Source organism: Entelurus aequoreus, linkage group LG10, assembly GCF_033978785.1.
Source record: "Entelurus aequoreus isolate RoL-2023_Sb linkage group LG10, RoL_Eaeq_v1.1, whole genome shotgun sequence".
Classification (NCBI taxonomy): Eukaryota; Metazoa; Chordata; class Actinopteri; order Syngnathiformes; family Syngnathidae; genus Entelurus; species Entelurus aequoreus.
This window is the reverse complement of record NC_084740.1, coordinates 751,494-767,642: the sequence shown is the minus strand read 5'-3', so window position 1 is coordinate 767,642 and position 16,149 is coordinate 751,494. Positions and strand designations below refer to the sequence as shown.

At 39.1% G+C, this 16,149-nt stretch overlaps 1 protein-coding gene across 2 annotated transcripts in view; it reads right to left on the bottom strand.

Moving 5' to 3' along the window:
• Nucleotides 1–16,149, bottom strand: part of LOC133658139 (serine/threonine-protein kinase D2-like) — a 53,447-nt gene that overhangs the window by 14,488 nt on the left and 22,810 nt on the right. The window contains exons 2-11 of one of the 2 annotated variants that reach the window (XM_062059795.1): nt 4,125–4,263; nt 3,901–4,032; nt 3,627–3,799; nt 2,728–2,911; nt 2,582–2,653; nt 2,411–2,428; nt 2,124–2,289; nt 1,917–2,028; nt 489–566; nt 100–412 (exon numbers count right to left, since the gene is read on the bottom strand). In XM_062059795.1, the coding sequence (XP_061915779.1) occupies nt 100–412; nt 489–566; nt 1,917–2,028; nt 2,124–2,289; nt 2,411–2,428; nt 2,582–2,653; nt 2,728–2,911; nt 3,627–3,799; nt 3,901–4,032; nt 4,125–4,263 (1,387 nt within the window). The remainder of the gene's footprint in view (nt 1–99; nt 413–488; nt 567–1,916; nt 2,029–2,123; nt 2,290–2,410; nt 2,429–2,581; nt 2,654–2,727; nt 2,912–3,626; nt 3,800–3,900; nt 4,033–4,124; nt 4,264–16,149) is intronic. The other variant, XM_062059796.1, reaches the window with a different exon arrangement.

Below are 16,149 nucleotides of genomic sequence, written 5' to 3'. Positions count from 1 at the left end.
GCCCAGCCCTAAGTCCTTATTGTAACTTTTGACAAACAAAACCGTGACCACAACAAATCTTTTCTGAATATTCTCAATTTAGTGTGCCTCCTGACTCACTGTGAGTGGTGTTTCCCGCAGGTTGGGGAGCATCCTGGAAGATGACAGGCATGAGGGCTTGGCGAATGGCGGCCTCCCACGCATTGGCCACCTCACGACCAATGCCGCTGTTGGGTGTCACTTGGCTTGGTGAAGGGGGTGTCTGGGGGACAGTCTGCTGGGGGACTAGTGGTGGAAGGGTGTTGGGGTCCTCCCCCACAAAGTAGCACATGGTCCCTGTGATGATCTCGAAGCAGTGCGGGTTTGTTCTGGGGGGCACCAGAGTGAAGTTGCCGGCAGGTCGTACCTCCAGAATTTCTGAGAGAGGGATCTCCTGCAAGGAAGATGGATCATGGATGACACAAAACAAATGGCTTCTTTCCAGAAATTCTCCACAATTACAAACATACCTTGTGGTATTTGTTTGAGGTGTTGTTCTGGAAAAGGATGATGCACTTTGAGTCCAGGTGCCAGTAGAGCCTCCTTCTCTGTTGAGGATTGTATCAGGGTGGGGGTATCGTAGGTCAGGAGCATACAAGGTGAGGATTGTGACAGAGTTGATCTCCAAAGGAAGAGACGAAGAATGGCCAAGGGACAGGTGACAGACTGAGATGTTGGAAACTCAGGAGCGACAAGAAACAGACAGAAAGAGAAGAGCAAGTTTTAGTGCAGCAGTTAGTGCAGGAGGTTGGGGGGGGCCTTGTAAGGTATAAAAGTATAAGTTATAATAAATAAAATAGGAAATATAACATATGAAAGCATATGAAATAAAATAAAATAATGCATTAAATACAGTAAAGGCTCAATAGGTGTTCTCTGTTTATGTCACTGATTTAGAAACACATCTCATTAGCCTTTTATCGAGAAAAGATCCATATCTACACTGGAAAAACTCACAATCTCACCAAGTATATACTATATTTCAAAGTTCTAGACTAAATATCTAAACAAACTTAATACAAGTCAAAATTCCCTGAATAGTAATTTTTCAGTGGGACATAAGAACTTGTTTATAGGCAATAGATATTCTGAGGATCATAAGTTTGATATAAGATACAAAGTTTTACAATAAGTAAGTATAGCTAATAATAGGTTTTAATTGCTACTTTAAAAGGTCACTTTTAAGTTTTTAAGGCTTAAATATAATGTCTTATTTCAAGACATTATAGCAAGACAATTTTGACTTGTTCCGTTGGCAGATATTTTTGCTCATTACAAGCAAAAATAACGTGTATACATTATTTTACTCTTTTTAAGAGGGACATTTTTTCCAGTGTGATAACTTATTTTGGTGTTTAACAAGGACACTACATGCCTCACTATGATGTCTTTCGAAACCAAAAATTAGCTATTTTAAAAAAATAGTTATTTCAGAGCAGGCCACTAAATTCAAATTTTTTATAACTATGCTTAAAATGTCAATAAAGATTCAGCACCTCCCAGTCCGAGGGAATGCCTTGGGTTCCCCCGGGCGGAGCTGGACGAAGTGGCTGGGGAGAGGGAAGTCTGGGCTTCCCTGCTTAGGCTACTGCCCCCGCAACCCAACCTCGGATAAGCGGAGGAAGATGGATGGATAAATGGATGGATGCCTATAATTTTATATTAAGATGTATATAATAATTGAAAAATCGACCTCTTTATTTTTATGGAGCTCCATATAAAAATGCAATAGACTCTTCCTCGGCTTGTGAACAACCCTTATAAAAAGTTTGTGCTTTTTTTTTTTATTCATTCTTGGTGCAGTAACAAGCGTAACATTAGAAGATACTTTAAGGACAGAGAAGGGAAAGCCAAAACAATTAGAGAACTGAGACGATTCGGTCAAGTTAAAAAGGTACCAGTGGGTCTTTATTGTTGTAGTGAACCATCCATCCCGCCTTGATAGCAGTACTGGATCGACGGGTTGTCTGCCTCACTGACTGGACCACCCTCATGAGTGGAATGTAAGCACTGTGAGAAAACGCATAACTTCTGTGAGAAAACGCATAACTTCTCATTAGAATACAAAGCTTATAAGTGTGGCATGTTTAAGGGTTTTTTCACACCCCTGGTCTCCACTGGGTCCATCATTGTTGCTGTCAGGAGAGAAGGAGCCTGGGATGACGCAGAGATGCTCCTCGTCCGAGTCATCCATGGATGACTTGTCTGAAGCGTCGTAGTCGCTGGTGTAGTCCATGGGCATCTCTGTGTCCATACTGGAACTCAGCATATCTGGGTGCATGAAAAGAGGTAAACCGTTGAGTGCAACTTGATTTATGTTGGCTGTATGTTTCAAAAATGCTGCTTTTCTACATCTACAACTATTATTAAGGATGAATGCATGCAGACTTACCACAGTTACTTCTGTTTTCTAAGACAATAAAGAAATTAGTGGCAGTAAGTACCAGTGTTTGTTATATAAAAGTATGTTTCATTATTTTGATGTAATTTGCATGACAATCTAATCATGCAAATGAGAGATTGTTTTCATGCAGGGAGAGATGACATTTTAACAGTCCCTTACCTCCAATGGTCTCACCAAGACAGTCGTTAGGAACTTTGCATAGACAGCGTTTATGGCAGTTAAACTTGCAGTCTAAAATAAACAGACATGTATAAACGTTAGAATCTAACAATGGCAGTGTTCGCTACTAATGTAAATTTGCTGACCTTTACACTGTAGGCCCTGCCTGAAGAGCCCTCGGAGAAGCCTCTTGCAGAAGTGGCACACTGTCGGACGCGTGTATGAGTGGATGGCGAATGTGTGCGGCACCTTCACCTTGCTCATCAGGATCTTGTCCAATTGCACGGGTCGACCCTTATAGAAGCGTCGGGCTTCACTCGGGGTCCGGGGCTATGGTAGAGTAATAACAAATAAAACACAAAAAACAGTAACATGTGCTCTATGATTTTATTATAGAGTAATGTTAGTATTTGATCAGTTATGTGAATTAGCCATTTGTAATTAAAGGGAAACCCAGAGCCTGGGGATCGAACCCAGGATCTTTGTATTGTGAGGCACAAGCACTAACCCCTGGTACACCGTGCTGCACTCAATAAAACTCAATACAATTTTAAATAAAAATACATTTATGCAGCCCTTTAGCAGCAAACCAGTGGATAAGATAGGACTATAATTAATCATGCAATAATAATCTAATTAAAATGCAATATTAAATTTAATGTATTAATCCCGATGTAATAATACAATTATTTCTGGCAATACCGTTGTGCTTCTGCAAGTTTTGTTGGTATACAATGACAATAAAAGCTTTCTACTGTATTGTATTCTATTAAATCACTATGTAAGCATTATGTTATTACATAATGTAGATATTTAAAAGTTATGGTGTTAACAAACTTTTAGCAAAAAAAGACTTGGAGGATTTGCTTCTTCCTACTAGTTTTGAGATATGTTGAAATGTGCAAATGTAACTTGTTAGACATTTCTGAAACAAATAAATCATAACCATAAATCATAATCATAACCATTATACTAATTACTAAAAAATCTAATATGAATTTCCAAGTAGTGTATGTCAATGAAGGCTGTAAAGGGCTATATATACCATTTGCGTATGCGAGCGCACTAAGCCAGAGTCCTCTGTGCCAATGGAAGTGGTCCCGATGCTATAAACTGACTGGCTGCTGCCCTGGGAGATGGTGGACAGCCGCCTCTTCCGAGCTGCACAGTTGTTTGGAATGCTGAATGCACACCGCTTGTGGTAGTTTAATCCACACCCTGCAGGGGGCACCGAGAAACCAGGGAATGGATAAGCATGACATCAACAGATGGGAAGTGAGTGGATGACATCATGTGATCTCATTTAACAGTGTTCTCACCATCACACTTGAGCCCCTGCTTGACCAGTCCGAACAACATCTCTCCACAGTGGTCGCAGAACGCCGGGGCCCGATAGGAGTGCACATTCAGAGCATGAGGACGAATCTGGAAATCTTCTGACGTGGCTGCCGCTACAATGTAATGAGTGTAATAATATGGTCGCAGATGAAATGATGACAACAGAATAAACACCATTAATGTAATCAGCTATTCCTTGACTCACCAGAGAGCACCACCTCCACCAGATCTCCCTCCTGGATGTCACTTGTAGCCTTAACTATCTGCAGGATGTTGCTGGTCGAGATGTCATGTTTGAACAGCAATATCTTATCGTAGATGCCATAGAAGCCACACTCGGGGAACTATAATATAGAAAAGAGAACATTGCATACTTAAAAATGGAGCCTGTGTGGAAATGAAATTAACGTGCACTTGCACAGGTGGACATGTTTGAATGTATCTTTCTTTAAGGACATATTGAATAAATTACAATAAATCACAGATGATGCATACAGTGATAAACAGTGGTATGGATATACAGTAAACTCCAAGCAGGCCTGACTGGTTTAATTTTGCTGAAGATTTCAGTAGCTATGGCCTCACAAATGGATTACAACTACAATTGAGTCAATGTTAGTGGTTCTAAAACTTTTTTCACCATGTGCCACCTCAGAAAACACCTCGCTCTACAAATACCACTATAATGACCAACATTAAAATACTCTAGCCTATTAGGCTTAAGTATACAGTCAATTTAAAACAAGGCAGAAGTTTTTTTTAAAGTATATTTAATATTTTTGGCCAATGTAACATTACACACAGTTTGAACAGTAACACTGTATTTGAATGTAGGAAAATACAACACTTTTAAATTCAGATCAGTTTACTTTATTTCAAACACGAATATAGTTGCAATGTAATACCTCACATATTTCCAGTTATTTCATTACAGCATGTCCAAAAAGGGGTAGGAAGAAGCAGATCTTATTTAATCCTACCCCTTTTCATATCATAGCAGTTTTATCCCATTCCTTTGTTCTCTGTTTGTAACAGAATGGTGAATAAGTAAATTAATAAATAAACATACCATAAGTAAGTAAACAAATATTAAATACATAAATGATCAGTTTTTTTTGTTTTTTTTAAAAGGTTAAAGAAATGTATGATAATTGTTTCTCTTTGTACTTTGTGAACACTTGTAGTTTGAACAGTCTCTCAAACTGAATCATATTGGTGCTTTGTTTGATTTATTTGCTTAATCCATTCCATAATTTAATTTCACATACTGATATGCTAAAGGTTTTTAGTGTTGTACGTACATACAAATGTTCTACATTAGATTTTCCTTTAGGTTATATTTCTCCTCTTTTGTTGAGAAGAATTGTTGTACTTAAATCAATCAATGTTTATTTTTATAGCCCTAAATCACAAGTGTCTCAAAGGAAGTGAAGAATTATTGTACTTAAATAATTTATCAAATTAAATTAATTGCACATAAAAGTTAAAGTACCACTAGATGGCGCCCACGTACCACTTGTGGTACATGTACCACAGTTTGAGAATCCCTGGTCTATGTGATACTGTAGGCTCAGTAATTGTTGTCATTGCATATTTCAAGTGCAATAAGTGCTGGATTTCAGCAAAAACATTGTAAATTCACATTTTATTATGGTTTAGTGTGAATGTGAGTGTGAATGTTGTCTGTCTATCTGTGTTGGCCCTGCGATGAGGTGGCGACTTGTCCAGGGTGTACCCCGCCTTCCGCCCGGATGCAGCTGAGATAGGCTCCAGCGCCCCCCGCAATCCCGAAGGGAATAAGCGGTAGAAAATGGATGGATGGATTATGGTTTAGGTGTATAAAAGGCATTTTGAGATTAAAAAATTGGAAAATGGTTAGCAACCGTTTTCTTTGACATCATTTGGCAGTAGAGATGATGCAGACAGGGAAAGAACAGGGAATGTTGTTTTTCCTGTGTTGGAGTCAAAGTTCACCATATGGTCAGAAGAGCTATGTAAAGGAAGCAAAACCTTGCTCTCTACCTTGAAAGGACACAATGACACACAACTCTACACTTACCAACACACACACCCTTGGATTTCCTTATTTGCGCCCTAAGACACGCACACACGCGCGCACAGTGGAAGTTTCCAAATAGGCGCTCCACGCCACCTCATGGGATATCTAGGCCTGGCTTGTCTTAGTGCCACGCTACATACTGAGGATGCCACGCCCCAGTAGTGGCTGAAACTCCTAACCACTTAGTCTGCTACTAAACACACATAAAATGGCATGTTTTTAATACACAGAGAATCATTAACTTATTTGACAAATCTATCCTGTAGCTGACTAGCCAGACAACTCCTGCAAGTAGAACCCCAACAAAAGCGTGCTGAAAAGTGGCATTTTAGGGGTTTCATATATTTACAATGGAAATGGCCAAAAATGGATGCGTATGTATTGAACTGAAAAAAAACCCTAACCTAAATAGATAATCAAGACTGAAAGAGAATGCGCAAAGGAGGTATCATAAATGCTCTAATAATAGTTTGTTTACATAAACCACACATGGGGAGTCAAGTGGAAAGAGGCTGTTATTTACATAATTTGTAAAAATTGTTTTACTTAAATAATGATTTGGTAAACATGAGAAAATTGAAATGGAGCTCTCTTTGACCACATTAGGTATATTGCACAACAAAACCAAAGTTGTGATGCCGTTAACTGCATTATCACATGTATCACAAGAGTATGGCAGGTGTAACACAGATGCGTGTCACACCAACAGTGGAGCAGTGCAAGCTGCTGAACACTCACCACTTATGACACTTAAAATTGCAGCTGCAGCCATCTTGCGGAGGTATTAAAACTAAGTCCAGGGGTTGACTACAGCCACCACTGTCAATACCAATGTTGTTTGTCCTGGCGCTAAATAGAGTCTTTGACAGTTATTTGCTTTCGTAGACTGTGCACCCGGTGACTCAGTATCAATTAATCGTTTTGTTTTTCTTTTTATATTATTTGGAAGAGAGTGGGAAATTCTCTCCCTGAATGTTCTGAACTCTTGTATCCAGTGCCATGTTGACCAGAATAATGCTGCCCAGAGAAATTGCTTCATAGTAGCTCAAATTACCATAGCTGACATTATGTTTATCATCTTTAAAGAAGCTCGTGTCTAAAACTAGTACAAAAAAACTCCCAAAAGCTGTTTCTACCACACCCACGCGCGCGCGCACACGCACACGCGCGCACACACGCACACACACACACACACACACACACACACACACACACACACACACACACACACACACACACACACACACACACACACACACACACACACACACACACACACACACACACACACACACACACACACACACACACACACACACACACACACACACACACACACACACGGATTTGTTACCTTCTTGAGACCTCCGAATAATGCCTACCTTTTTAGGACCACCCTTTCTAGATATATAAAGATTTGTATTTACAACATTAATAATATATACATATTATGCAAATATAAAAAAGCTTTTTGTGAATAATTAGTTGAAATTTCATAAGAAAAATTTACAATTTTGGCAGTATTATAATAAAAGTTATAATTATATTTAACGCAAGTCAAAATTTTACAATAAAAACTAAACATTTGTGCATTATGATAAAAGTTGGAATTTTACTCAATAACAGTCGCAATTTTAGAAGAAAAGCTTAACATTTTGGCAATTCATGAAAAGAGTCATTTATTCGACAAGTCACAATTTTATAAGAAAACTGACATTTTGGCAATATTATAATAATAATAATCAGAACTTGGCAAAATTATGACAAGTCATAATTTTACTCAAAAAATGTCACTATTTTACAAGAACAACAAAAGAATTGGCAATATTGCGATAAAAGTCCGAATTTTAAAGGCTAATGTCTCCATTTTGCATTAAAAAGTAATAGTTTTACATAAAAAAGTAATAATTTTACGAAAAAATATTGCAACATTATAGAAAAAGAAAGAATATGAGAAATTATTCCCATTTTTACAAGAACATTTTTTACACTTTGTGAGAAAAAGACTGCTTTTAGTTTATTTATTTATTCATTTATTTTTTTGTTTGTAATTGTTTTTTCATCTTCATTTACTTCAAGTTACTACAGTTTGTCTCTGTATACATATTTATTTATTTTTTTGTTTGTAATTGGTTTTTTATCTTCATTATTTACTTCAAGTTACTACAGAATGTCTCTATACACATATTTATTTATTTTTTTAAAACTTTGGCCAAAGAGGGCGCATTTCAATTTCTTACACACACTTTTGGCCAGAGGGGGAGCACTTCAAATTTTTACACACACTTATTTCATATGTTGATCAGAAGTGGAGCACTTTTAAAACCGACACACAGTCAATTTGAAAAATCCCTCCTTTTTGGGACCACCCTAATTTTTATATAGATTTCACCACCAGGGGTGCAAATGAGACATTCTCTATTAAGATGCAATGGTTTTCCATATTGGGACTATGATTTATGTCCACACCTCCTCATATGGAAGGTACTTTTCCTTGTTGATGTCTCAAGAAGGGTAGAAATACAAGAACAAAAACACACACACACACACACACACACACACACACACACACACACACACACACACACACAATAATTTGCTGTAATAACTAGATACAGTACATACATGCATCAGTACTTGGTGTGGCCACAATTAAAGAGCAACTAAATTACAAACACCCACAGGCCTCAGATCAGCAAAGACATCCCACTTTTCCATAATCCACAGAAAAACCCTCGACCTATACCCAAATAGCCTCCCTCCTTTCTTTAAACCCCACGCTGTTACTATTAGTGCACGCCTCATTCTAAAACAACCAGGCTGCTCTTGTTGTCCTAACCAGGCCGTCCAAAACAAACACAGTGTGCTCACCACAACGGCAGCAGTCATGTCTTAGCTGACCACAAGTCTTTGCTACTTGTCTGTGGAGAATATTATAGCGTCTCCTCTGAGAAAATGACTGCTTTCTTTTCCTGACAGCTACTGGCTAGTGTGAGAGTGTACTTTAGTCTGAGTCATCATTTGTATAGAAATAACTGTATATGATTGGCTGTGTTAGAGTAGACATTGTAAATTGAGCCTTTAGTAGCGTAATCTGCAGACAGGCTGTAAACTCTTTGCATGTAATATGGTGTCCTGTAGAGCGCTTGTCCTGGAGACTGGGTTGTGTCTCCAGCCAGGATTTGGGTTACCAAGGATCAAGTTGCTTCACTATACCTGTAGTACTTCGGGCCAATGAAGCCATTATGCCTGAAATCAATTATGAACAAGGCCTTCTTTACCTTAACCCCCATTCAATGTTCCCATTCATCAACGTCTCCTTTTTCTTTGGAGGCCATCTTATCTTTTTGACATATATCAGTCATGAGCCCTGGAAAGTAATGAGGGCAGGGAAGTTAAAGGAGTGGAAAACGATGTTAACAAAAATGCAGGTTGACTTCTTCCTGTCTTGCAAGTAAGGTAAAGCCGACCAGCGACGGCTATCATCACTAATGACTTGATTTACCTACTTTCTTCATGTTGCATGTTGTTTGTTCTCATGGACGTTTGTGGTCTGCACTGTCCAATGTCCCCATATGGTGTGAACTTAAGTGAAGTTAATTATATTTATATAGCGCTCTTTACATTATGAAACTGCATGATCTACATCTTTGAGCTACATTTAAACCAGTGTGGGTGGCAATGGGAGCACAAAGGACACAACGGCAGTGACTAGGATAGCGGAAGGTAGAATCGAACCTGGAACCCTCAAGTTACTGGCACAGCCGCTCTACCATCTGAGCCACGTGGACTTGGTGAAACCTTACGCCATAAGCTTCAAGTGCTGTCTGGGTCTATGAAAGTCTTATTAGTGCCATGTCATGTCATAAGCTTCAACATGTTAGTACCAGTGAGATGTGGTACAGTAGAGCTTAGAAACCAATGAAAATGTTTTGACAGTGCCATCAAAATGCCTTCTACATATGTTCCATAGTTAGCCTCTGGTGAGGACGTACTCAAGTGCCATCAAAGTTCATTACCCAAAGAAACCAAACTGGTTTAGCTTTCCTATTCAAGGCATCCAAAACATACAGTGTGCTAACCACAATGCTTAGGAGACCAGGCTGCTTGTCTATGGAGAATAATATTGTATCGTGTAGTGCTTTGACAGCATCAACATGATCCCTTGTCCACATATCCCATTGTTAACTCTCTAGGTCAGGGGTGTCAAACGTACGGCCTGAACAGGTTTTATCCGGCCCGCGGGATGAGTTTGCCAAGTATAAAAACGAGCCGAAATATTTGAATGAAAGAAACCGCTGTTCTAAATGTGTCCACTAGATGTCGCAATAGCAATTCTTTGTATCTTTGTAGATTATGCTACATATGTAAAAAAAATAAACCGTTAGTGCACCAGTCGAGGAAAATGAGCAAACTACATAAATAACATCCTGTAATTTGATTTTGATATTATTATTGTACCATAAGATTGAAAATTAACACCAATGAGTTGACTGACGAACATTATCACATAATTTATTCAGAAAATATAAATAACGACAAATAAAAGGTAGAATACTATTAACCGCAACATGTAAGTGTAAAAAAACAACAACAACATTATTATTTGTACATTTTCAGAATGTGCTTGTTTTATTTTTAAACAAAGAAAACAATCTGAAGTTGTCTTTATTTTTAAGTTATCGTGCCGTGATTTTACCAGTCCGGCCCTCTTGGGAATAGATTTTTCTCCGTGTGGCCCCTGATCTAAAATGACTTTGACACCCCTGTTCTAGATATTGAAAATGTGGCACAGTTAGCCCTTTCCCTAAATAATACAATTAGGCCTTCCCCTCACCCTGAAAAAGGGATTTATTGGATTATATTTTGTTGAGTGTTTTGGTCATCGCAGACTTACTCACTGTAGGAAGTAAAAATAAATGTATCTTGCTTTTGGCGAAAATGCAGTTAAGTTAAAGTTAAAGTACCAATGATTGTCACACACACACTAGGTGTGGTGAAATTTGTCCTCTGCATTTGACCCATCCCCTTGATCACCCCCTGGGAGGTGAGGGGAGCAGTGGGCAGCAGCGTAGCCGTGCCCGGGAATCATTTTTGGTGATTTAACCCCCAATTCCAACCCTTGATGCTGAGTGCCAAGCAGGGAGGTAATGGGTCCCATTTTTATAGTCTTTGGTATGACCCGGCCGGGGTTTGAACTCACAACCTACCGACCTCAGGGCGGACACTCTAACCACTGTTGGTTTAGCATCTCTGAGAAATAACTTTTTTCTTATTTTTACAAGGTGCAGCACCTCCATTGAAGTTTCATGTTGCCTTAAACTTTGTAAACCCCTAATTTAGAGAATGATGTCGACACACTTTCTTCTAAAAAGCACTCCGGACAGATTACAGTGGTACCTTGGATTTTAGACTGTAATGTCTTCCAAATTTTTCCCCAGTTTTCCCAAGTTTTCATATATTGTACATTTATCTTGGTTGCCATACGGCCAAACACTGCGTGCCAAAAAAGTTGTCGGTTTTCCACCGTATGATTCCGCAGAATTGAGTGGCCAAACACACAAAAAAAAGTCACTTGTTGGTGAGTCAGTGTCGGTGTTTTTTTAATTGCGTGCAACTTCAATTAAATGTGGTCAGTTCTTTGAAAAAGAGGGCAAGAAAGGCTAATAATAATCAAAATAATAATAATGGATTATATTTTTATGGCGCCTTTCTAGACATTCAAAGTGCTTCACAGAGAACTGAGAACCCATCATTCATTCACTCCACATTCTCACTTGGTGGTGGTAAGCTACATTTAAGCCACAGCTGCCAATTTGCACCTACGGCCCCTCCGACCACCACCAAACTCTCATTCACATTCATACAGAAATGTGAGCGGCACTGGGAGTAAGGTGGGTGAAGTGTCAAGATTGTCAAAACACACAGCAAATGTGTATTCTTGCTTGACAAATGCCATGTTTGCAATGTATTTTAAAACAGGTACATAAAGGGAATGCCACCAATGTGACATGTAAAGAGTATATCTGGGGGGAAAAAACACTCTTATTGTTGCTGAGGGTGCTGCTGCTAATAACGTCATCAAGGGCAAACAGCAGTTATTAAAAACACACAAAAGCACATTTATGCTCAAAAACAAAACAAGTCATATATCACTGTGTTCATTGCACACACAAAAAGGGATGATGTCATGGAAGCGACATGTCAGTTTGACATCCCGGAACAGAAGCCATTGAGAGTGAAAGGTGAGCTGCAAACACTATATTCTGCTGAATACACATGCACACTTTAAATGCCTCGCCTTGTCGACCTTTGACCTCAAACACTTGGTCATAAAATACAGGGAATAGTGTAAACCTTTTTACTTTTTGAGGCTATTTGGAAGCTGCTGAATGTGAAACAAATCCCCTCATTCCTGCTTTTTGTTCAACACATACACAGCACACCATAGAAACATTATATCAAATGTGACCATGCATACTCTTACAACAGCAATGTACATTGTAAGTGGTATCATTTCATTTCTACCTCAGGGAACATGTCCGAGAAGCACAGAGGGCATGTTCTGTATGGATCCTCTTTTATCTAATAATGAAACATATACATGTGAAGAATACAATGACTTTTTTATGTGCTGCTGGGGAAGCCAATGCACTTCTGCTTTTCATCTGCATGATCACTTCTCCCTCCTTCAGCTCAACACGAGCGCCGTCAAAGCTGCACAAACATAAGCTTGCAGGTTCACACAATGTCAGGATAAACATGCATTACCAGCACCAGGTGTGCCACTATAAGAATCATGCTTATATACAAGCTAATTGTCTTTACGCTTCATCAACACTGTCCAAATCACACTGGAAGTTGAACATATTGCTATAGAAGTGCAATTACCTTGCAAAGGCATTGCTGTTCAAGATGGAACAACCCAAAGCAAAGTGCCAGTGGAACCTCTGAAATTGAACCCATCTGTAATTAATTGCAAACGTTTTGGGGAAAGTACCCTTCTATAGTTGCATAAAACTTCAGAGTCGGTGTACCTCATGAGACCTCAGTTCTGCCAGCATCAAGGGACTAGTGGGGCCTGTGTTTAGCATGTTCTTGGGGTGTTTAGGAAAGACAAACAAGAACAGAAAAAAAAGTAACAGTTCTCACAAAGCAGTAAGATACACTACCTACAGAATGTTTTGACCCTATTACCCAAAACCAACTTTTTTTATACATATTTGCAGTGGTCCAGGAATGTCAAAAAATTACATGTATAGAGAGCATCGCGCTTGGCACTAGGGCTGCAACAACTAATCGATTAAAATCGATTACCAAAATAGTTGGCGATTAATTTAGTCATCGATTCGTTGGAACTATGCTATGCGCATGCGCGGAGTCTTTTTTTTTTTTTTTTGGTTATTTTTTTGTTGTTTTTAAACCTTTACTTATAAACTGCAACATTTACAAACAGCTGAGAAACAATAATCAAAATAAGTACAAAAACTGTACAAAACAGCGCCAGGGCGGCGGTGAGGCTACGTCTCATGAGGTGGCGTAAGCTAGCCAATGATGTGTCATGTGCAGCTCAAGTGACGACAGCGTCTCCTTTGCTGGAAAAATTCGAAAAATGGCGCAGGAAAACACTACCGATAGTTTAGCGGAGAAACATCTTGAGGTTATTGTTTCAATGGAGAAAAGTGTACGACCTAAGTCGTCAAAAGTGTGGGAACACTTCACTTTAAAAGACTTCAAAGAAGACCGTTTCCTGCAAAATGGCACGGAAGTACAACATTGCTTCAGGAGCACCTGAAGAAGAAACATGTTGGAGCCATGGATGAAGGGAACAACTCACAGTACGTAACTTTTTAAGTCCATAGTGGCAACAAGCATTCAGCTTTTTTGTGAGTAACGTTAGTTATGCCTTTGTTGCAACGCGGGGCTGATAATGTGTCTCCGGCACATTTGACTCCATTTTGAGAGAGAAAACGCACGGTTACCAATTTCGAAATAAACGTAACGGACAGAAATATCTCAGGTTGGTTTCATAATGGATCAATGTAGCCGGGCCGATAAAGCTATATAAATCTATTTAGATTTGAGTGACGATTTAGTTAGTATAACTAAACGTTATGAAGGTGCTGGAATATTTCATGCTATTATTCAGAGGCAGCCTAAAATGAATCCTTTATTATTCACAACAGAAACGTGTACAATATCTGATTCAGTTCTGATGAGTTACATTTATAATAATGATAAATGGGTTATACTTGTATAGCGCTTTTCTACCTTCAAGGTACTCAAAGCGTTTTGACAGTATTTCCACATTCACCCATTCACACACACATTCACACACTGATGGCGGGAGCTGCCATGCATTTCTGTGTTATTATTGGTGTATGCTGCACCCCCAATGTCCACAACATGGTGCCAGTATGCTGGGTTTTTTTCAATAAAATACTGGAAAGGATAGAAATGTAGTTTGTCTCTTTTATCCGATCATTAATCGAAGTAATAATCGACAGATTAATCGATTATCAAATTAATCGTTAGTTGCAGCCCTACTTGGCACACATATTTTTGGGCAGTTTCATCCATTCCTTTTTGCCCATTCCGCTTTTCGGCAACTCTTAAACTCCATCAGATTGAAAAGAAATCATTGGTCTTCATCCAGAATGTCTCTGTACATTGCTGCATTCATCTTAGTCTAGTCAGGGAGGTGACCAAGAACCCGATAGTTACTCTGTGAGAGCTACAGCATTCCTCTGTGGAAAGAGGAGAACCTTACAGAAGGACAACCATCTCTGCAGCAATCCACCAATCAGGCTTGTATGGTATAGTGGACAGATGGAAGCCATTGCTTAGTAAAAGGTTTTCCAAAATTCACCTGAAATACTCACAGCCCATGAGAAACAAAATGTTCTGGTCTGATGAGACAAAGATTAAACTTTTTAGCATGAATGCCAGGCTTCATGTTTGGAGGAAATCAAACATGGCTCATCACCAGGCCAATACCATCCCTACAGTGAAGCATGGTGGTGGCAGCATCGTGCTGTGGGGATGTTTTTCAGTGGCAGGAACTGGGAGCCTAGTCAGGATAGGGAAAGATGAATGCAGCAATGTACAGAGACATCTTGGATGAAATCCAACGCTTTTCATCCAATTTGATGAAGCTTGAGATGTGTTGCAAAAAGGAATGGGCAAAACTTGCCAAGGATAGGTGTGTCAATGTTGTGGCATCATATTCAAAAAGACTTGAGGCTGTAATTTCGGCCAAAGGTGCACCAACAAAGTATTGAGTAAAGGCCGTGAGTACATATTAAAATTGTAATTTTTATGCATTTGCAAAAATAAAAAAATTAAAACTTTTATTATCTTTAGAATTTTGAGGACAAAAATAAATGTATTCAATTTTGGAATAAGGCTGTAACCTAACAAAATGTGGAAAAAAGTGAAGCGCTGTAAATACTTCCCAGATGCACTGTATAAGCCTGCCTCTTTTTCATGCAGCTAGGGTAGGTAACCAAAATTTAAAAAATATATAAGGAACTACAGCAATAATATTAAACAGCCATTTAAAATATATATTTGTAACTTAAACAGATGTGTCCAACGTGGTCAGCAACAAATAAAACAAATATGTTCGAATATCATTGTTAATGTATGAGGAACTTCTGCCTTAACATCAATGACAGGTGCCACACTGAGGGTTGTGGTTTATGCCAGCACAAACTAACACTAGTTAAGGATGAGCTGCAGCAGAGCGACTTTATACATACACTGCGTTGTATCCTAGAAAGGCTGCAATGGCGCAGAATGTGTTGGACTAATCTCAACAGGACAACCTTTTAGGCCTTACATGGCCTTCTGAGCTGATGTGTTTCTCCAGCTCCTGTTGAATACCACAACAGGAATCTGATCCAAGTTGTTTTATAGTCATGAGGAACCACACTGCATCCCTTCAAAAGTCCAACAATACAAATTGTTTATACCTCTGTGTGTAACTGTGCAACAACCAAACAGCCTACAATCACAATGTGAATTCAAGTAGACTCAAGATCACTGCTTATTCCTTAAACACCACCAATTGCCAGGCTGAACTTCTTCTTGTTAACATGTCAGGCACGGGACTCAATAGAAGCCTCTCCTCTTTGGGAGTCATCTGTGGCGTAATGTGAGGTTTCCGTAG